The sequence below is a fragment of the Pogona vitticeps genome, chromosome 4 (assembly GCF_051106095.1).
Source record: "Pogona vitticeps strain Pit_001003342236 chromosome 4, PviZW2.1, whole genome shotgun sequence".
NCBI lineage: Eukaryota > Metazoa > Chordata > Lepidosauria > Squamata > Agamidae > Pogona > Pogona vitticeps.
The window spans coordinates 62,700,813-62,723,602 of record NC_135786.1 but is presented as its reverse complement, the minus strand read 5'-3'; the positions used below and the strand labels follow the sequence as shown (position 1 = coordinate 62,723,602).

Below are 22,790 nucleotides of genomic sequence, written 5' to 3'. Positions count from 1 at the left end.
AATAGCGGCAAAGATCACTGTGGAAAGGCGCTAGGTAAAAATCCAGCATGGGACCAATGTGTAGGGAAACTAAACAGAGCAATTAAGGAGCCATTTTCAAAAGGCCTGGTTAAGCAAGTTTATACTTTTATACCTCTTTAAGCTTAATCTCTCAATATGCTAAGAATATTTACTTGCAGCCTCATAAGCCTTGAAATAAAGCCAGTTGTTTTGAGGAGGGTTAGCCCTTGAGATTTAGAAAAAGATGTGTTCTGTTGGTTTGATGACTACTAGTATACCTGAGGCAATAAAAGATATGTTTACATTTAATTAGAAAGGAGACTCTCCCACCCTGTAAGTAGCTCTTAGGAAAAGATGTTAGATTTCATAAGTGGGAGCAGGCAGCTGTAGAAGATTTCATGCTTCACCACAGATTAATAAAACAGTGAGCCATTAAAATGGGAATACTACGTAAAATTAAAATGACCAACAGTCAGTAAAATGGAGAAACAAGCCTAGGGAATTATGAACAACCCTACTATTCCTGTGAACATGGGACTCTGTATCCCTGGATGGAGGTGGCATGACCTCGGTCTCTGAATAGTAAACTGGATCTATTCCCAGTCCCCTTAAACAACACTGAACAAAAGCATGGGTTTGGCAGGAGGCTACCAGGAGGACTGCTTGGCCTTAGGAGATGACTCCTCAGGAGTAAGTGGTTTCTTCAAATGAAAAAACTGTTCTCCCAGGAAGACCTAATGTAAGAGGAGGAGGAGGAGGATTTATTTTTCTTCCCTACCTTTCCACTGAAAGATAGCAGGTTAAAGTTCAATCTTTCTGACTCATTCGTGTTAATTGAACAGCCTGGCACTGGACCAAATCCTTCACGTAATGCTATTAATTTCAGAATTATCTCTTGATGAGATTTTAAAGAAAATAGCAATGTCATTAGCATATAAAATTATTTTAAATTCTACTTCCTGAATTCTTACCTCAGATTAGTTCTGATTTAAACAAAGAGGTTTAGCAAGTAATAATGAAGAGAGCAGCATTAAATGGTAATGCTGGAAAACAATATATATATATAACAATAACAATATAAAATAAAAAGTATGTAAAACATGGTAACACCATTCTACATAGTCAAAAACTTTTTCTGTACACCAAAATATTGCTTCATATTATAGAATATGAGTGGTACTTAATGTGCTCGCTAGTAGATTAGTCATAGTTCAAGATTAATTATGTCAGCATATTAAACCATACTTCAAGTTAGCACTGGGTCTGTATGCAAATGAACAGCAAATAAAAACAGATAATATATTTGATTTTATCCTCAAAGTGAATTACAAGATTATGTGGGCAACATAATATTTGAAGAAGCATTGCATGGTATCACCACTGAAGTGGTCCTGTTGCATATTGTAGGCCTTCCATGGGTCTCATAAGTTTGGGGAACTGTAGGAGTTTAAGACTGTAGGCCAGTCTTAAAATGCAGGATAGGTTGATACTGGGGAAGGTGGCTTTATAAGTACCTAGACTCTGACCTGTGTGGGGTTTTCTGTGCTATTGTTAGCACTTTTTATCAGTCTTGATGGTTGCCAATATAGATATTTCAGAACAGGTGTAATGTGCTTGCTTACTTCTTGCTGCTCCTGTCAAGATTTGAACATTATGCATCAAAAGTGGCCCCAGACTATCTTGAAGGAAAGCCCTATGTAGAGAACATTGTAGAACTCCAGTGAGGAAGTTATCAGGGCAGCCTTTGGCTGCACTGAGGTTATTCTGTATTGAAATAGCTGTAGCTGGCAGACCATCCTTAGCTGCCTATAAGTAGGCCACCTTACTCCTCACTATCCTTCTAGTGGCTACTTTGAATGAAGGAGTACTCTTAGATTATACTTGCTCTTTCAAGAGAATTGCTGCATAATCCAAAACAAGCCATGTGCTTCATTTTTGGACCTAGAAACAAACTACCCACATCTGGTTTATACCTGAAAAAGCTATTGTTATCAGCTGGGTCCAGTTTTGTATATAAAGCTGCTGTTATCAAGATTTAATTCTCAGTTATAAATCCATGATTATCAAGATTTAATTCAGTTTATTAGGCCTTTTCCCAGGCTGCCTCCATCCATTCGTTTTACACTTGGCCAGAATCTCCAATTCAGATGGAATGGAGAAATCAAATCAGGTGTAATATGCATATTGATTGCCGCCCAGTCAAGGCAGCCTCGGCATGGATGTTGTGATCCCCCAGCACCAACAGCTTGGGAGTCCTCAACACCAGGTCCAAGACTACCTCCGTCAACTCAGACAGGGAGACTGTTGGTGTGCAGCAGGGTGGGCAGTACACCAACAGAATCCCCAATCTGTCTCGTAAGCCCAACACACAATACAGGCCCTCAAAACCTCCTCTCAAAGGGATAGGAAGCCTGGTCAAGGAGCCAGAACTCCTATAGTCTATAGCAACTCCCCCTCCCCAACCCTCTGAGCAACATTGGTGCTGGTACCCAGGCGGACACAGCTGGGAGAGGGGGACACCGCCCTCCTCTCCCACCCAGGTCTCAGTAATGCACGCCAGGTCAGCACCCTCATCCAGAATTACATTATGGATGAGGGCAGTCTTATTTTGTACTGACCTGGTGTTCATCAACAGCACCGTGTGGCTCGAGGGTTTGCTGATATGGTCACCTGATACCATCTGGTTGGGGGTAGGACTAGAAGAGGGGATAGATGTAAAATATCTTACCTCTCTTCTCCTACGTGGGCATGTTCTATCCCCACTGCCATTCCTTCCCCTACCAGCACCACCTCAATGACTGCCCCCTCTAACACCCTCCCCCCTTCCTGATATTTACAGTATCTGTGTTAAATAGCAGAAGAGTAAGTATAGAATGTTGTTGCACTCCATAACATAGCCTGCAATTGAGCTGAGCAAGTCTCCAGTGCTACCTGAATGTATACCCAGTAATACAGTCTCTGTTACACTCAACCAACTGAGCCATGTCAGGAGGATGATTTGGTCAGTAATACTGAAGGCTGCCCTAGAGCGCTGGTTCTTAACCTTTGTTAATCAGATGTTTTTGGACTGCAACTCCCAAAAGCCTTCACCATCAGCTCTGCTGGCTGAGGTTTCTGGAAGTTGCAGTTCAAAAACACCTGAGTAACAAAGGTTAAGAACCACTGCCCTAGAGAATCAATAGTTCCCTCTTTACCTCAAAGAAAGTCATCCACCAGAGTGGCCAAGTCTGTTTTTATGTTGTCCAGATTTGCAGCTAGAATGAAAAGGATCAGTATAATGCCTTCATTCAGGAAAGTATTTAGCTGGTTAAAAACTTCATCTTCCAGAAAAGGGAAGAAGCAACTAGAAAATTAGCTACTCATTATCTTCTTTTTCCCAACAGGAAAAAAATTGGTCAGTAAGAGAAGAACAGTGGTAACTTTGGGTGGAAGTAGCTATGCCCTTTGAAATTTATTATACTGGAAAAAGGGAAAGCTGGGAGTAGTATAACACATACTTTAAGAAATTAGTAAGCTTAGGAAAATACTAGGTAATTCCAATATTTCCAATTTGATTCCATGGCCATTCTATTCCACGACTAGTTCTCATCAGTCTAACCTTAACTCTAAAGAAATCTGTAAATTATCATCGCCCCTTTTAGAGTAACGAGCATAACTCATCTATGTACCATGTACATGCAAAGAGGTATTGACCATTTTTTAAAATCCAATATCCTTTGGGAGAAAGGCAGCTTATAAATATTTTAGACAGACAGATGCAATGTAAGTGTAGATACTAAGCTGTAGTAACAGAAGTATGGTGTCCAGATCAGGGAAGTGACAGTATCATTTTTACTTTGCTTTGGTCAGACCTCATTGAAAATAGTGTGTCAGTTTTAGAAAGATTTTCATTTCATTTCATTTATATACAGTACTCCTTTAATGGAAACACTATTCTGGGTGATTTGCAAATTAAAACTTACAACTCCATATAGCAAATGAATCAATATGGCAGTTAACTGATCTTGATCTAAAATTAATACAAAAAGAAGATACAAGAAAATTAAGAATTAATATAACAGCATTTGGGGGATAAGTTATTGAAGGCAACTTTGAATAATTCTGTCTTCACTAATTTCATGAATATCCGAAGGGAAGGAGCCTGGCACATCTCAGTTAGAAGCTTATTCCAAAGATTGGGACCACAACCAAGAAGAACTGATTCCTTGTTGGTGCCTTTTTAGCCTCCCTCAGTGTGGCCACTTTTAGCAACAAGGATTGAGAGGAGGGAGTGAAATGGGTAGTAGATTTCTGAGAACGATATTCGGACAAGTACTGTATCAAGGTCCTAAACTATTAAGGGCTTTATAGGACATAACCAGTACCTTGAATTGAGCGTGGAAACTGAAGGCATTAAGGAAGCCAATAAAGGCATGCTAGGACTGGAGATATATGATCAAATTTACTACTCCCAGAAATCAGTCTAGCTGATGTATTTTGGACCTGTTGTAGCTTCCGTACTGCTTTCAATGACAGCTTTGTGTAGAGAGCATTAGTCTATTTTTTGCTATTACCAATGCATGAACCACTCTTACTAGGCATCTCTTAAGTAAGTATCAACAATCTAGGAGAGAACAACCAAAATGGTAAAAGATTTGGAAACCAAGACCCTCAAGGAGTTGTATGTGTTTCACCTGCAAAAGAAGAGAGACAATGTGATAGCTATGTCCAAATATCTAAAGGACTGTATTTATTTTCTGTGGCTCCAGAAGGTAGAATTTGAACCAATAAATTCAAATTATAGGAAAGGAGATTTTGACTAAACATTAGGAAGAACTTCCTGGCAGTAAGAATTGTTCAATAAGGAAGTGGACTAGAAGGTGGTAGATTGTCCTTCGCTGAAGATTTTTTAAAAAGATGTTGTATGACTACCTGTCAGGACTGCTTAGCTGTGGGATCTTATTTTGACAAATGTTGGACTTGATGATCCTTTGGATCCCTTCCAGCTCTACAGTTGCATTTTTTCCATGAAAAGCCACCCTTTCAATCTTCTTGTCCAGAATGATAAAATTTCATCTGGGTGGAAGTGATCTGATGCCTCCAGATTCATGGAAATGCTTTTCAGGAGAGGCAAAATGCAAGGGAGATAGGGAAAGTTACAGAAAATTGAATGCTGACTTCCAAAGAATAGCAAGGAGAGACAAGAGGGCCTTCTTAAATGAACAGTACAAAGAAATGGAGGAAAATAATAGAAAGGGGGAAAACCAGAGATCTGTTCAAGAAAATTGGAGATATTAAAGGAACATTTTGTGCAAAGATGGAGATGATAAAGGACAAAAATGGCAGGGACCTCACAGAAGCAGAAGACATCAAGAAGAGGTGGCAAGAATACATAGGAATTATACCAGAAAGATCTGGATGTCCCGGACAACCCAGTTAATGTGGTTGCTGACCTTGAGGGGGAAATCCTGGAGAGTGAAGTCAAGTGGGCCTTAAAAAGCATAGCTAACAACAAGGGCAGTGGAGGTGATGGCATTCCAGTCGAACTGTTTAAAATCTTAAAAGATGATGCTTTTAAGATACTACACTCAATATGCCAGTTTGGAAAGCACAGGCCAGATGATTGGAAATAATCAGTCTACTGTACATCTGAATCCCAAAGAAGGGCAGTGCCAAAGAATGCTCCAATCATCGTTCAATTGCACTCATTTCCCATGCTAGCAAGGTTATGCTCAAAATCCTACAAGGTATGTATGTGGAGCGAGAACTTCCAGAAGTACAAGCTGGATTTTGAAGGGGAAGAGGAAGTAGAGACCAAATTGCTAACATGTGCTGGATTATGGAGAAAGCCAGAGAGCTCCAGAAAAACTTCTGCTTCATTGACTACACAAAAGGCTTTGACTGTGTGGACCACAGCATACTGTGGCAAGTTCTTAAAGAAATGGGAGTGCCTGACCACCTAATCTAGCTCCTGAGAAATCTATATGTAGGACAGGAAGCAGCAGTTAGAACTGGATATGGAACAACTGATTGGTTCAAAATTGGGAAAGGAGTATATTGTCCCCCTGCTTATTTAACTTATATGCAGAATACATCATGCGAAAGGCAGGACTGGATGAATCCCAAACCGGAATTAAGATTGCAAGAAGAAATATTAACCTCCGATATGCAGATGATACCACTCTGATGGCAGAAACTGAGGAGGAATTAAAGAACCTCTTAATGAGGGTGAAAGAGGAGAGTGCAAAAACGGTCTGAAGCTCAACATACTGTAAAAAAAACTAAGATCGTGGCCACTGGTCCTATCACCTAATGGCAAATAGAAGGGGAAGATATGGAGGCAGTGACAGATTTTACTTTCTTGGGCTCCGTTATCACTGCTGGTGACAGCATCCACGAAATTAAAAGACTCCTCGTTCTTGGGAGGAAAGCGATGACAAACCTAGACAGCATCTTAAAAAGCAGAGACATCACCTTGCTGACAAAGATCCACATAGTCAAAGCTATGGTTTTTCCAGTGGCGACGTATGGAGGTGAGAGCTGGACCATAAAGACCACCGAAGAATGGATGCTTTCGAATTGTGGTGCTGGAGGAGACTCTTGAGAGTTCCCTGGCCTGCAAAGAGAACAAACCTATCCATTTTGAAAGAAATCAACCCTGTGTGCTCACTGGAAGGACAGATCCTGAAGCTGAGGCTCCAATACTTTGTCGACCTCATGAGAAAAGAAGACTCCCTGGAAAAGACCCTGATGTTGGGAAAGTGTGAAGGCAAGAGGAGAAGGGGACGACAGAGAATGAGTTGGTTGGACATTGTCATTGAAGCTACCAACATGAATTTGACCAAACTCTGGGAGGCAGTGAAAGACAGGATAGCCTGGCATGCTCTGGTCCATGGGGTCATGAAGAGCTGGACATAATTTAACGACTAAACAACAAAGTGATGGAAGGGGGGAAGTCTTGCCTGAAGAACCAAGTCTCCAGCTTGATCTTAAAAACTCCCAGCGAGGGTGCCAGGCAAATCTCAAGAGGCACGATGTTCCAGAGGTGAGGAGCCACCGCCGAGAAGGCCCAGTTTCTAGTTCTCTCCTTCCAGGCATCTCTCGGGGTCAAGCACCTCAGCCACCCAGTTAGATTGAGTGACACGAGTAGAGCTAGGTGGCAGCAGGCACTCTGTCAGGTACTGAGGTTCTAAACTATTTAGGAGTTTATATGTAAGCATTAAAACTTTGAAGTCAGTGCGGAAACAAATGGGCAACCAGTGTAAGGCCGTCAGAGTGGGGAAAATGTGATGATATTTTTTCATCCCAGTTAATAATCTGGCGGCCGTGTTCTGGACCATTTGTAGTTTCCGCATCAATCTCAAGTTTAGCCCCACGTAGAGCACATTACAGTAGTCTAATCTCGAGACTACGAGTGCATGGACAAGTGTTGTGAGTGCCCCAACATCAAGATAGGAGTGCAGCTGGGCAATCTGCCAAAGATGAAGATGGGCAGTATGGACCACAGACGTTACCTGGGACTCCATGGTAAGCGCTGGGTCAAAATTAACAATTCCAATTTGGAAAACTATTCTGGTTTGTATGATTTTTCCTCCCAATTGCTCTCTGTCATTGTGAATCACCCTGCCTGGCCTGGCCTTCTTGTTCCAACTTCATATTCATTGGTCTTGTTGGCAGCCAGGTTTTCCCATTACTGTTAGACCATTACTGGTGTTGATAACAGCCACTACAGAAAGGTGCAGCAGCTTTCTCTCTCATTGCATTCCTGCTAATAAAAGAACATCTCCTAAAAGCTACAGTTCCAGACAGGAACATAACCATCACAAGAGGACCAGCATTCACATGCAATCAGCTTTGCCTGCAAATTGAGTAGTAATACGTGGGCAGCCCCATTGTACAGGAGGTCATGAGGTTTATCAGCCCACTCCCTTTTTATTATAGGGTAGTACAGTGCTAGGTAGGTATAGCATAGAACAAATCTTTTTCAACACAAGGCTGCTATTTTCACAATCAAGCACAAGTTTACTATCGTCCTGTTTCCATCTCTTCCTCACTAGGATGTGTTGTGCATCAAGTTATATTGGCCTCTGCCAAACACTGAGATCTTACATGTAATGGATTCCATAAATACTCTGGCCAGCCTCTGAAGGAAGCAAGGACTGCCAGTTTTGGATACAAAATAAAACCAAAGCAGGAAATAATTTTGAATGGCACAGCTGCATGCAACATTTTATACTAGTAAACTGCCCATCTGTACACCCACATGTATGGCAGAAGGCAAGGCTGTGGGGGAGAAACTACAGCACAGTGTGACTGTGAACAGCAGGAAGACATTTCATGAGTCAGGAATGAAGAGTTATTTATTTGCTCTTGGTTATAGCTAATTTAAGTCCTGCAATTTCAGACATGAAGGACAGATTGTGAAGTATAACGCATAAAGGTGTATAAAGTGATGACAAAAGAGTATCATACTTGGGATGCTTCAGACTGATTCACAAGTAATGCCTAATATTGAAATACAGTATTCTAGTATGAGATAATCAATTGGCTAGAAAAAAGTAACAAATCTAAAAATAGTTCCTAATGAAACATTATTATTCTCACTTTTTACTGGAAGAAATGAAAATTTATCAAATAAAGAACTGGTAGCAACTCTTATAGGGGGAGCATGGAATGAAATGGCCCAGTGCTGGAAAGATGTTCAGGACCTCTCTTTGCAAAGGTACATGAATGAAGTATGGGCAGCGGTGCTGATGGAGAAACTGACTAACTGGGTCAGATTATACAGAGGAGAAATTTAAAAATATACAGAAATGAGTACAACCCCTCATATTTTATAAATATTTTAGTATATCTTTTCATGTGACAGCACTGAAGAAATGACACTTGGCTACAATGTAAAGCAGTGAGTAACAGCATAAATGCGCTATCCCCTCAGAATAACGCAACACACAGCCATTAATGTCTAAACCACTGGTAACGAAAGTGAGGACACCTCTAAGTGACAATGTCCAAATTGGGCCCAATTAGCCATTTCCCCTCTCTGGTGTCATGAAACCCGTTAGTGTCACAAGTCTCAGGTGTGAAAGGGGAGCAGGTATTACCACTCTCATTCTCTCAGACTGGTCACTGGAAGTTACACATGGCAACTCATGGTAATGAACTATCTGAGGATCAGAGAAAATGAATAGTTGCTCTATATAAAGATGTCCTCGGCTATAAGAAGATTGCCAAAACCCTGAAACTGAGCTGCAGCATGGTTGCCAAGACCATACAGTGGTTTAACAGGACAGGTTCCACTCAGAACAGGCCTCACCATGGTCGACCAAAGAAGTTGAGTGCCCATGCTCAGTGTCATATCCAGAGGCTAGCTTTGGGAAAGACGTATGAGTGCTGCCAGCATTGCTGCAGAGGTTGAAGGGGTGGGGGGTCAGCCTGTCAGTGCTCAGACCATATGCCGCACACTGCATCAAATTGGACTCCAGAAGGAAGCCTATTCTAAAGATAATGCACAAGAAAGCCCGCATGTGGTTTGCTGCAGACAAGCAGACTAAGGACATGGATTTCCGGAACCATGTCCTGTGGTCCGATGAGACCAAGAGACCTCTGGGTAGTGTGGGCGGCATATAAATTAAATAAATAAATAAATAAATAAATAAATAAATAAGTGTGTGTGGCGGCAACCAGGTGAGGAGTACAAAGACAAGTGTGTCAAGCATGGTGGCAGGAGTGTCATCGTCTGGGGCTGCATGAGTGCTGCCGGTACTGGGGAGCTACAGTTCATTGAGGGAACCATGAATGCCAACATATACTGTGACATACTGATGCAAAGCATGATCCTCTTCCTTCAGAGACTGGGCCACAGGGAAGTATTCCAACATGATAACGAACCCAAACACACCTCCGAAATGACACTGCCTTGCTAAAGAAGCTGAGGGTAAAGGTGATGGACTGGCTAAGCATGTCTCCAGACCTAAACCCTATTGAGCATCTGTGGGGCATCCTGAAACCGAAGGTGGAGGTGCGCAAGGTCTCTAACATCCAGCAGCTCTGTGATGTCGTCATGGAGGAGTGGAAGAGGACTCCAGTGGCAACCTGTTACCTGTCTGTCATGGGTTTGGAGGGAAAGTTCCATCCTATGGGGAGTGGAAGGCGGGACATCAGGAGGAGGGGCTGTACTGTATATATATGTGAAGCCTGTGTGGTGAAGTTCAGGAGACGCTGAGAAGGAAGAAGCAGCAGCTGGGAAGAAGAAGCTGGTGTGGGAGTCTGTGTGTCAGACAGGGTACTACTGTGTGTCAGAGTACCAACCTGATAGGTTCAGGTGTCTGTTGGTTAGCCAGAACTGATAGGTTCAGGGTCTGTGCTTCAAGTTAAGGGTTCTGTGTGAACCAAACTGTATGCATGTATGAATGAGACTAAGCCACGTTACTATATCTTATTCACCTGAGCATTTTATTTTCCCTGTGTGTTGTATTAAATAAACCTTATTCTTTTATTGGTTAAAAATCCATCCCTGGTCTGTGTGACTTCTTATAGGGAATGGTTGGTGGCAGCTTAGTTAACGTGTGGCAGATCCCAGTAGGTCTGGGTTTGTCACACATGTCTCCAGACCTAAACCCTATTGAGCATCTGTGGGGCATCCTGAAACCGAAGGTGGAGGTGCGCAAGGTCTCTAACATCCAGCAGCTCTGTGATGTCGTCATGGAGGAGTGGAAGAGGACTCCAGTGGCAACCTGTGAAGCTCTGGTGAACTCTCTGCCCAAGAAGGTTAAGACAGTGCTGGAAAATAATGGTGGCCACACAAAATATTGACACTTTGTGCCCAGTTTGGACATTGTCACTTAGGGGTGTACTCACTTTTGTTGCCAGCGGTTTAGACATTAATGTTGTGTTATTTCGAGGGGATAGCACATTTACACTGTTGCACAAGCTGTATACTCACTGCTTTACATTGTAGCCAAGTGTCATTTCCTCAGTGTTGTCACATAAAAAGATACACTAAAATATTTATGATAAGTGCCATAATTATAGCAGCAATATGCTTTGTTTCTAGTACAACAAGCCTCACTAACTTCTCCTGATATGATTGTAGTCAATTAATGGGAGGGCATTTCCAGAGAACCATTAAGGACAGTCCCTGTTCTAACCTTTTCCAACCCTGCAGTTACTGCTTTAAGATCTGTTGATATGATCCGGTCACTTACTGTTCATCCAGCTGTACGGCATCACAGGGAGGAAAGGCAGTTTGCCATCCTACAACAGGTATTCTTTAAATAGCCCAGCTGACCTCCCTTCTCTGTATAGTGCAGACCAGGCTCTGTTATTAAGCAAAGTGTGGCACCCTTGGGTGGCAGAAAAGCAAGAGCATCCTATCGCGGCTGCTTTGGCTCTTTCCTTTCTTAATCCTACTTGCTTCACTTTGCTACTGCTGTGCCACTCTCCTCTTACAGGACAGCAGCTAGTCTTCCAGCACCTCTTCTTCTTCCTCTTCTTATTTTCCTGTTGGTCCATCATTGTAAAGAAGCATCAGAAGCTAAGACAGGCTGGAACTTTTTGTATTTTAAGGGGAAAGAGTTGGTAGATGGTCTCTGCAGGCCATCAAAGGAGTGGCTGTAAACATGGAAGTCAGTGACAGTGCTTCTCCTCCTGTCTTGAGTAATGGAGTAGTTTGGGTTGCCACTGTTCATTGACTTGCTTGATAACTGGCACACTGAGGCTGAGCAGAAGATTCTGAATTTGAGTGCATTCTCCTCTGTTCTTCAGGGCTTATATATCAAAATGCTGAGTCCAATGTAAATCCCAAGATAACAATCTGACCATCATTTCACATGGAAACAACTGATTTCTTTCTGGTTTCTCAGTTTTCCCAATCTCTCTCTCTTTCTCTCTCTGTTGCTTTTGATTTCCATAGGTCATTTACATCCATCAGAAGTGAGCTGATTCCTTATTTGGTTAGGAAGCAGTTTTCCTCTCCTGCATCATTGCTACAGGGGGAGAACATCAAAACGCAAGACCAAAAGAAAAAGGACCAAAACCCAACAGGTTAGTGCAAAAACATCAAATAGAATGCCTACTTCAGCACCTGTAGAAGAAATTGAATCAGAGAATATGCTTCTTGGGCAATGATTGCTGATATAATCAATATATATGAAATAAAATGTTATTATTCTGTCTCTTTAGACAAAATAAGTTTTCCCAGGCAATTCATGTCAGTGTTTCTAAAGCTAGTACATAAAATCAACATGAAACAGAAATCTCTGTCCTCAAGCTTGCAGTTTTAAAACAGAAGGGGCAAAAGGAAAGAAGGATCAAGGAAACTCAGAAAAAGAAGATCAATTTGACAATGCCAGAAACAAGTCTGAGTTCTCAGTTGTAGTTCTGACTAGGAGAACTATGGTTTGTTACAAGAAACCAGAATCTTGGTTGTAACAGAACAGTTCAAACAAGCCATAGCTCTCTATTTTAGATTTGACTAGGAATTTTGATTTGTATAAAAGCGGAAGCTTTACATCTTCTTGCAGCTGTATGAGAGACTGAGACTTGTACAGGCATGTTCAAAGAAGTTGCCTATTGTCCAAGCAGGAGGACATCTCATATTGAAATGACAGGTTGACGTTTCCCTTGCTGAGACCCCAGGTCATGAGTTCTTGTTAATGTAGCAGAAAACCGTAGTATTATGTTCCATTTGAACCAACCTCTAATGCTGTTACTGTTGGGGAAACAAAGAAACATGTTCTCAGTGGCCTCAGTTTATTTGGCTGGTTGCAGGGGCTAGAGCTGAGACGTCCTCCTGCAGTCTCAGAGCAACTCACAAGTAAATCAGACATTTCTCTGGCATTTATAGAAAAGTAAATTCCCTGCAGTTACTTCTTCGCTGATCAAGGTTGTTTTCTCCTAACCATGAGGTTAACCAATGAACAAATTGCTACAGCCCTTGTTGTACCCTTGCTCCTATATCCAGGGATAGACTTCCCTGGAGGTGGGGGCAAGACCAGCTGTGGACTGTACTACCTCAAAAATATCTGTTTAAGGAAAAATAAAAATTTGAGTAGTCCAACTCTGGGAAAAAGAAATGGAAGGCCTTTAGAAAATTGCCAGGGAGCATCAGAGAAATTAGGAGGGGCCTGGACACTGTAAAATGATGTTCAAGGATATTAGCATAAAGAGATTGGCTCTCAATAGATCTCCTACTTGCTGTTATGCTTTTCAGTCCTGTCTGTTTTCTACAGTGCAAGGAACTATGTATTTAAAAATCAACATTGTAAAAATGACTTGTTAAAATATTCTCTCTGACCTCTGTGTTATGCCTGTTTATATTCTGCAGACATCTATAGCTTCATGAAGGATGATAGTCTCTTTGAACTGGGTACAGACAAAATTTGCTGGAACAATCGTAGAGGAGATGTGAAAGAGTCATTCCATGGAGGGAAAGTACGTTGCTATGTTCACATCATGAAAGATGGGCTGTGCTACCGAGTAAACACTCTTGGTCTATATGTGGAAGCTAACAGACAGGTGGGTCAAAAAAGCAATATTCAGTATAATGGTGTGAACATCTGTATACTTGGTTGCCACTTAAAACAAATTTTGAGATACTTAATAACTTGAGGGAGGAAAAATGCATGGTCACAAGAATCTGACATGGACAGTTATTCTGTAGTCATGAATGTGCAAGCCAAAGGCATTAATATACTACTTGCCACCAATATGAGCAGTTGGAGAGGGAGGGAAGTTTGATAGTCAGCTATTGCTTCCAAAGCCCTGCCAGCTCATCCCAACCCAGATGTATACTGGGTTTGTTTTGTTTTGTTTAAAAATCTTCCTCATTGCAACCGAAGGTAAGTACTGTGCAGAAATAGATCCTGAATGGATCCAAAGCTATCACTGGTAAAGACACTTCACGTAATAGTTCTAAACCTGTAGAACTTTCCATTAGTGGAAGTATGGCCTCTGCTGGTGAAGTTCATTTTCACCAGAATGATGGAACTCCATCCTAAACTACCCTATTTTGATTATCCATCCAGAAACTGATATTATTAATTCTTCCATCTGTGTGTGTACATACAATCTGTCTCAAATCTCAACTTACTTCCACTATTGTTTTAACTCATAGATTTCAGATGTAGGTTTTTTAAAAAAAGGTATCAAGATATTATTGATTGGTTCAATGGGAGGAGTTTGAAGCCAAGCTTCTGTATCTTGGTTGCATTACACAGGAGGAGGATACTGAATGGGCAAATGTGGCACATGTTTTGAAGGGATACTGTTTTTTTATGGGTAGACACAAGTATTGCTCAGAAAATTGTTCTGCCCTGTGAGAGAAGAGGCTAGCTGGGGCCTGTGCTGTGGCATAGTTAAAATGGTAGACAGAAGATCCCATTAGTAGCAGTATTTGAGCTACAGGAGTTGAAAAATGAAAGGAGGTATATGTGTTTGAAAGCCTGTTAAAGAAACTATGAGGCTGAACTAAGCCTGAAACTGTATTTTTCCTCTGCCATTCTGATACTTGTCTCCCCCAAGTCTTCCAGTTTTAGTACATGTTGTGTTTTTCTCTTTCTGCATATTTTCTTTTGTTTTGCCACTCTGCTGTTGTAGTATGTAAGATTCCTTTAACCACTGTAATTGACTCAACAGTCAGCCAATTTAACCAGATGCCATAGAATACATGTCAGAGTGTAGGATTAATTTAGAAGCAGAATCCCAACCAGTAGCGTTATTCTCTTGAGCCTCTTTTACCCCTTGTATGCTGAATGTATACCATTTATTTGCACAGTGCATGGACATGATTGCAGTGACTCTTCTATCACGTCTTTGCATGGGAAGGAGACAGGATTGGCACTAACTTCTCCATGTGAATGCGCACTATGAAACAGATACATATACCAGTGTGACAGTGAGAATACACATTTTGTCAGGAATTTGTAAAACAGCTGCTAATGCTTCAGCAGCAGGAGCAGAACAGCAGTTTACCTCCCTGCCCTTGTAGTCAGGAAATGTCTTACTTGATTCAGTTGACCTCTTAAGTTTGCTGCTGCCTTTGTGTGGGCAGGTGGTAGCAGGAGGGAGTTGTTCTGAGAAAAGGAAGTGGTTTTTTCCAGGGGAAAAATGCCTAAAAGCTTAAGCTAAGATATTCTCTGAAAATCCTACTTTCTTTCCTCTCTCATTTTTCTTTGTGTATTAACTGCTTCACTCTCTGTGGCTGCTTATGCTGTAGTACGCTTCAGTTAACATGTGCCTTGAGTATATTTGTGAACTATTCTTTATGCATCTTGCTAGCTTCAGCCAAGACTGTTGTGAAAAGAAAACTCTCCTATATTCTTGTATATTTTTATGAACCTTCTAGAACTGAAGTATGTGCACCATCAGTTTAACCTGGCTATCCTGATATTCTTGTATCTCCTTTCCTGCTGATTATGGCTTATCCTGTAACCCTTGGAATAACTTCTTTAGTAGCTTAATATAGCACATTAAAAACCTAGGTCTGTTGTTTAGCTCTTACAACAATAGTGCAGGTATAAAGAATATGTAAAGAATAACAAATGCAGTAAGGAACTTCCAATAATCTGAAACATTTGGCTCTCATTTTGCTAGTACAAAGCTTCTATCACTTCCAAAAACCCCATTTTAACCTTCCATAAATATCAAATCCAAGTCCAGTATTTGGATACTACTTGCACAAGTATTTGCATATCTCGTTACAGTTTTATTAAGAATAGAGTTTGCTGGCAGTACTGTACTGTGTTTCCCCAAAAATATGACAGGGTCTTACATTAATTTTTGCTCCAAAAAACACATTAGGGCTTATTTTCAGGGGACTTTTTTCATGTACAACAATCTACATTTATTCAGATACAATCACGTTATCTTCTTCTGCACAATGGTGGAGGGTGGGGTTTCACTTAACTAGGGCTTATATTTGGGGTAGGGCTTATATTACGAGCATCTTGAAAAATCATACTAGGGCTTATTTTCTGTGACTGATTTCTTGATTAAAATATAGGGAGCAGAACTTGCATAAGAAATGATTACTTTAACAGATCTGTTTTGTCTCTGAAACAATATTGAATGTTTCTTTTCACAAGTGTGTTTCTGACTGTTGTCCTTTCTATTCTTGCTTTAGATATTCCAAACAAATACCAAGTAGGCACAGTACAATACTTTAAGTTGCATTATTGAATGTGTACATAATTTGAAGCTCTACAGAAATATTAGGTAATAAGAAAGCAACTTTTGAGGACAATTCTGAGTGGACAAACTATAGGAAAGATTTAATCAGTTCCTCCCCTTTTTGCCCCATGGCCCCATATTCCACGTTTTAAGCTTCTGCAATCATTTTTTGCTGTTGTTATATCCTGTTCTGTTTTTATTTTATTTAAAAATTATCCCACGTTTCTCCTAAAAAGGACTGAAGGTGGCTTACAGAATTAAAAACACAATATTAAAAGCTACAGACAATAAATTATTCAAATATTTAAAAAGAATTAATAACATGTTATTAAAAATGTTAGTTAAAACATTACTAAAAACAGATGTAGGAGCAACAAAACACAAACCATTTTAAAACCTCTCCTAGAAAGTCAGTCACTAAAGAAAGGCCTGGCTGAAGGGAAAGGTCTTCTCATGCTTGTGGGAACACAGCAAAGATGGGATCAGCCTGGCCTCCTGTGGGAAGGGGTTTCAAAGTCTGGATAGAGAAGGTCCTCTCCTGTGTCCCCAACAAATACACCTGTGCTACACGTGTTTTTAAAGCAAGAGGGTGAAAGAAGCTGAGAACCATTGATTGCTTATGATTTTACCATGAACTAAGGTTTGAATCCAGAAGTATGAACTCAAAATCGCTGTCTTGTTATCAGATCTTAGAAAATACCATGCTGAATGACAGTTCTCAAGATTCCCCAGCCAGCATATATAGTATCCATGTTGACTTTGATATTCTGAGAGTTAGAGTTGGAGTCTAGAAGAGTAACTTTCCCAAACTCTGTTTAAAAGATATACTGCTAATTGTACTGCTGACTACCATGTGGAGTTCAGTTTAGTGTTAACTATGTAAAGGATATGCAGGAGGAGAAGGGGACGACAGAGGATGAGATGGTTGGACAGTGTCATTGAAGCTACCAACGTGAATCTGACCCAACTCCGGGAGGCAATGGAAGACAGGAGGGCCTGGTGTGCTCTGGTCCATGGGGTCACAAAGAGTCAGACACGACTAAAAAACAACATGTAAAGGATTGCATGTTGTTATTTTGCACAGTTTTTGAATACCTAGATTATTTTCAAGACATGGCATAGGCTATATATTCATCCATCCAGTTCATCTTTATAGTTGTATGTTTTAATCACTTGACGATAATTTATAAATATCTACAGTTTATAAATTATATAAAGACATTTACAGATATCTTATTTTATATAATACTAACTACAGTAAGTATGGGGACATGGTGGAGCTGCGGGTTAAATCGCAAAGCCTCTGGGCTGCAAGGTCGTAAGATCAGCTGTTCAAATCCACGTGACGGAGCGAGCTCCCATCACTTGTCCCAGCTCCTGCCAACCTAGCACTTTGAAAGCATGTAAATGCAAGTAGATAAATAGGTATCACTATGGTGAGAAGGTAACGGTGTTTGGTGTCTGGTTGCGCTGGCCATGTGGCCACGGAAACTGTCTACGGACAAATGCTGGCTCTACAGCTTCGAACCGGGGATGAGCTCCTCCCCCTAGAGTTGGACACGACTGGAGAAATTGTCAAGGGGAACCTTTACCTTTATCTTTTTAACTACAGTATACATTGAGAGTGGTGAAAATTATATACAATCTAACAATGTGTAGCAGCATGTTTGCCTATTAACTTGTGACTATTAATTTCATCTTCCAGGTTCCAAAGATGCTTTCTTTACTTTGTCCAGAAGACCCTCTGGTTCACAGTAGCGCCCAAATTGTTGACAAATGCTTGGTGAGTGACAACAACTGCACATATGGGAAGGTGGAACAAAAAGGGGAAGGGCACTTTTTGCATAATTTAATTCCATATTAAATGTGTAGAAAGTTGTTAGATGTCCCATTGAGATGGTCATATGTTGGCTGACAAGCTGAGATATGAATGACCCTTGTGCTCTTGCATGGTTTCACTTCCCTTCTCCCTTCTCATTGGGTCAAATGCAGTACAGAAGTTTTCAAGCAGCTATAGTTTCCTGTTTTGTCTGAACCAACCAAACTATAGTCAGCACCATAAGAACAAGCCGAGACCTCAAGTACCTTCAAACACTTGTTTAAGATGCTGGCTTGTTTCCAACCTAGTAACTGTATTTCTCTGTTTCAGACAAAATAGGAAACTGTGATTACTGAGAGGTGTCTGTATTGCATCCAGGTATGCAGAGAAAAGATGTGACAGATTTTGAGAGCATGAGATTCCCAACAAGTGCCTGAATCAGATCAGAGTATGTCCATCTTCCAAAGTGTTTTAGTCAAATCATTACAAATATCTTCTGAGAGAGAGCTGGATGGCTATATCCTGCTGTCTTGTTTCTCTGTTTTCTCACAGCTTTCAGTGATGTAGCCAGAGATCTTCATCATTTGAATACAGTTACTCCAATATGGTACCTGTAAGGCACACCTACACACAAATCTGTATACATAGTTCTGATTGAGCAGTGACTGTATTATAATCTTCTGATGATTTGTTTGAATTTTGATGTGTTTTCCAGTACTGAAGAGGAATAGGCAGACCTCTAAGGCATTGCTTTTCAGCAATACTCTGTTTGATTTTGCTTAAGTTTACCTGAGTATTTTTGCTTAAGTTTACCTGAGTGCTACTTAGCTAAGCAGCCCAGGAAGAGGTTACAGGAAGACTGCTTAATACTCTACCATTTTGACTGTGTTTTCCTTTTGTTTTTCACTAGGTTGGATCTGATAGCATTGTTGGCACAGGTACACAAGTGGGAGAAAAGACTTCAATTAAACATTCTGTGATTGGTACTGCATGCGTAATCAAAGACAAAGTGAAAATTACGAACTGCATCATAATGAACTCTGTTAGAATAGAAGAAGGGTAGGTTATCTTCTCAAAGTAATCTGTGTTTTCATGTTTTCATTTTTAATATTGAGCCATCAATGTCTAGTGGTGTAAGAATATCCCAAGTACAGTTGATCTTGGTTGAAACCTCCTGCTTCATCGCCAGACTGGAAGGCAGTCTGGTAATGAGAAATAATTGTCAAACTGCACGGATAATGATTCTAATACACTGGTTAGGTGAAACTAATAATGGGAAAGATTCTCATGTGGACATATAGTAATATTGGTAAGCTTTAAAAAAAGATTATTTCATGCAGAAGGATTGGATTTAACACCAGGTTTAAGATATGGATTCAGAAAGTTACAGGGGCTTGACTTAACATCTGTTCTGGATAAATGAGTGGGGATCATTATTAATGGCATAGAAGTCAGATCTTGCTGAAGGAGAATCAGTATGGCATCCATAAATTCTTATCTCACTAGCCCTTTGGAATTCTTTGAGAATATCGACAGGTGTGTAGATAGCAATAATCCATCAAATGTAGCTTGCTTGAATGCTCAAAATGCTTTGGTTCAAAATTGACAAATGCATTGATGAGGTCAAAACTGGTAATAATTGGCCAAGAAAGGACTTTTGGATTGTGGCAGATAGCTCGATCCTCTGTGCAGCTACTATGAAAAAGACAGATTCCATGAAGGGAAGATTTTGAAAGAAACCTAAAATTAAACTGTCAAAATGGCCTTATACAAAACTATCTGATGGCTTCTGTTGCAGTACTCTGGACCATCCTGGTAATCCTTCATCAAAAAGGATATTTTATAGCTGGAAAACGTGCAGAAACAAGTAGCCAAAATCATCAAGGGGTTGCAGCAGTTCCCTTATAAGGAAAGGTTACAATGTTTGGAATAGAGCACTCACTCTGAAGAATACACAAACATTGAATAGAAGTATCTCTTATTTGTTTCAGTGTGGCTCACACAGGTGATGTTCTCAGAAAGCTGCATTCTCTGTTTGTGGAGCTGGCAAGGGTTTTCCTCAGTAACTATTGATGCTCTGTTCTTTTAGTCCCACAGCACAGTTGTGTAATTTGAGTAAGAAGAATCACTACCTGAATAACTGTTGCTGTGTGAAGCTTCAACTTCCCTTTACTAGGCTGTTTCCTGTTAGTGTCAGTGAAGAGGAAACTTTCATTGACCCCTCCTACTTCAAGCCTTGAAGTTAGTTAATAGTCCTCATGGGAGTGGTGAGACCATGGAGAAATGGGAAGTTGACTTGTAGTCATGTGGTCAGATGGAGGAGAGGAAGAAAAAGATTTCAAATCTATGGACGACACTACATTTATAGGACTAAATTACAGGTGAGTTTGGCTCCCCGATGCCAAACTTGAGTCACTGGAAGCATGTCATAAATCAAAATCCCTTAGTGGCAGAAATAATAGCTAGTCTATAGTTCATTTGTAAATTGATCTCATACAATTTTGCTGTCTTGGTGAAACTGAATTACTGTTGATAAATAGCACTCCTATTCTGTAATGAGTTCTGTCTTTCAGAAAAAGAGCCTGTTGGTAAAAACAAAATGCTTAAGAGATAAGGAGAGTCAGTATAGAAAAAAGTATGTTTTAAAACAGTGTGTGCTTTCTAAACATAGAATTAACATCTGTCCTTTGGCAGAAGACAAATCTTAAGTGTATCAGGACTATTCAGGACTATTACGTACTTGAGTTACTGTCTTTTACTTCTTATGCTAAGGTATCCTTCACCAAGGCCAGCTTGAGACAAAGGACAAGGTAGGGCCCACTCATTCCACATACAAAATCTGGCTAGCCTGACAGCTGATAAAAATACAGCATTTTCCAGTATACCTGAGGATAGCAAGTTAGCTAATGGGGCTCACAGCAGGCTATGTGACTTACACAATTCTGTTTTCCAGCAGCTTGAAAATACTCTTTAACCACACCATCAGAGGTTAAAATTCATCTATCATGCAGGGAATAAGAAATTCAGTTTCAAATATGAAAGACAGTCTTCTCCATAGAGTTCTGGTTCCTCATCATGATCTCTGTGTGTCGCACAATTGGGTTCTGCACACCTGCACAGACACTCCCCACAGAACCTTGAAGAGCTTTAGCCTTTCCATTTCCTTCTGACTCTTATCTTCTCCCTAAAGTTATGATTAGCTCATTTTCTCAATCGATGTTCAGAATATATAATTTAGAAATATAGAAGCATTTGGAACATGCAGCAAAGCAGAATCTTTTTATGTTGTTTGTTTGTTTAACCATAGTGCAATGCTAAAAGGATTATTTTCTGTTTCTCCATAATTATTAAACATATTATTATATGTCTGACTTATTTGGGTGGAGGTGAACACAAAGAATTAATGAAAGAATCTTTGGTTTTTTGTTTTTTTGTTTAGTGATCATGGAGCCCAAGAAAGTAAAATTTGTCACTGCCTCCATATCTTCCCCTTCTATTTGCCAGGAGATGATGGGACCAGTGGCCATAGTCTTTGTTTTTTTTTTTTTTGCTGTTGAGCTTCAGACAATTTTTTACGCTCTCCTCTTTCACCCTCATTAAGAGGTCTGCCATCAGAGTGGTATCATCTGCATATATGAGGTTGTTGATATTTCTTCCAGCAATCTTAATTTCGGCTTGGGATTCCTCCAGTCCAGCCTTTCACATGATGTATTCTGCATATAAGTTAAATAAGCAGGGAGACAATATAGAGCCTTGTGTACTCCTTTCCCAATTTTGAACCAATCAGTTGTTCCATATCCAGTTCTAACTGTTGCTTCCTGTCCCACGTATAGGTTTCTCAGGAGATAGATAAGGTGGTCAGGCACTCCCATTTCTTTAAGGACTTGCATTCAAGAGAAACTTAGACAACCACCTGGCAGATATCCTTTGATTTGTATTCCTGCATTGAGCAGGGAGTTGAACTTGATGGCCTTATAGGTCCCTTCCAACTTCACTATTCTATGATTCTAAGGAATCCTTCAAACTGTTTAGCAGCTGGAAATGAGCATTGGCTTTCTTTCTTCGGGTGTGAAGTGTCCCTAGATTAAGAGGTGATATGCCTCTGCATGTTTGATACTTCCAGAATCCTCTGTTTTATGTGGTTGCATAAATGTAATGGCACAATTGGAGTGAGCTTTTTGGTGGGTTGACCCCTATCTTTCTTATTGTGAAATTGACCATGCAACAGGCAGTCTCAGAAGATGCAAAGACTACTTCCACAAATGTTTTTATTTCTATGGGAAACTTTAGTATGATTCTGTCTTGTTTTTAGTCTACTTACGCCGCAAGCAGTGATGGTCTCTGGCAACAACTGAAGGCAGAAAGTTGACTAGTATTCCTCCTGTAGTTGGATCCTTTCTGCTCCCTCTGATTCATATGTAACAAATTAAAGGGTATGGGTTACATTGGGCATTGATCATAGTTGTTCTAGTGTGGCTTGTTCAGGATGTTGGTGCTTAAATAACCAGAATCCCTGCACTGGAGCCAGTGCAACCAAATAGAGCCAATTCTTCATCCTCCCAAATATCACGGAGACTGGGTTTTTCTTTAATTATTAGCATAGATCAGAAGGATCTGTGCATAGCAATAGAAAGACTGGAAAACTTCATTAGTAGGAGCTCGGCAGCAAGATGTTGTTAGTAGTCGTTAGTCCATCTATTGCCTTCTTTCAGTATAGTGAGTGAGCTTTCATTATTTGGAGCATAAAAAAGGTCCACTTCTAAAGTGCAACTATGAGCTCTTGAAACCAAATTGATGTAATGGCATGGGAGCAGATCTGCAT

At 40.5% G+C, this 22,790-nt stretch overlaps 1 protein-coding gene across 1 annotated transcript in view; it reads left to right on the top strand.

The window, feature by feature from the left end:
• The window catches only part of EIF2B3 (eukaryotic translation initiation factor 2B subunit gamma), a 94,796-nt gene that overhangs the window by 45,381 nt on the left and 26,625 nt on the right, over positions 1 to 22,790 (top strand). Inside the window, exons 7-10 of the mRNA XM_020783330.3 lie at positions 11,894 to 12,024; positions 13,307 to 13,497; positions 17,855 to 17,932; positions 18,879 to 19,027. Of these exons, the coding sequence (XP_020638989.3) occupies positions 11,894 to 12,024; positions 13,307 to 13,497; positions 17,855 to 17,932; positions 18,879 to 19,027 (549 nt within the window). The remainder of the gene's footprint in view (positions 1 to 11,893; positions 12,025 to 13,306; positions 13,498 to 17,854; positions 17,933 to 18,878; positions 19,028 to 22,790) is intronic.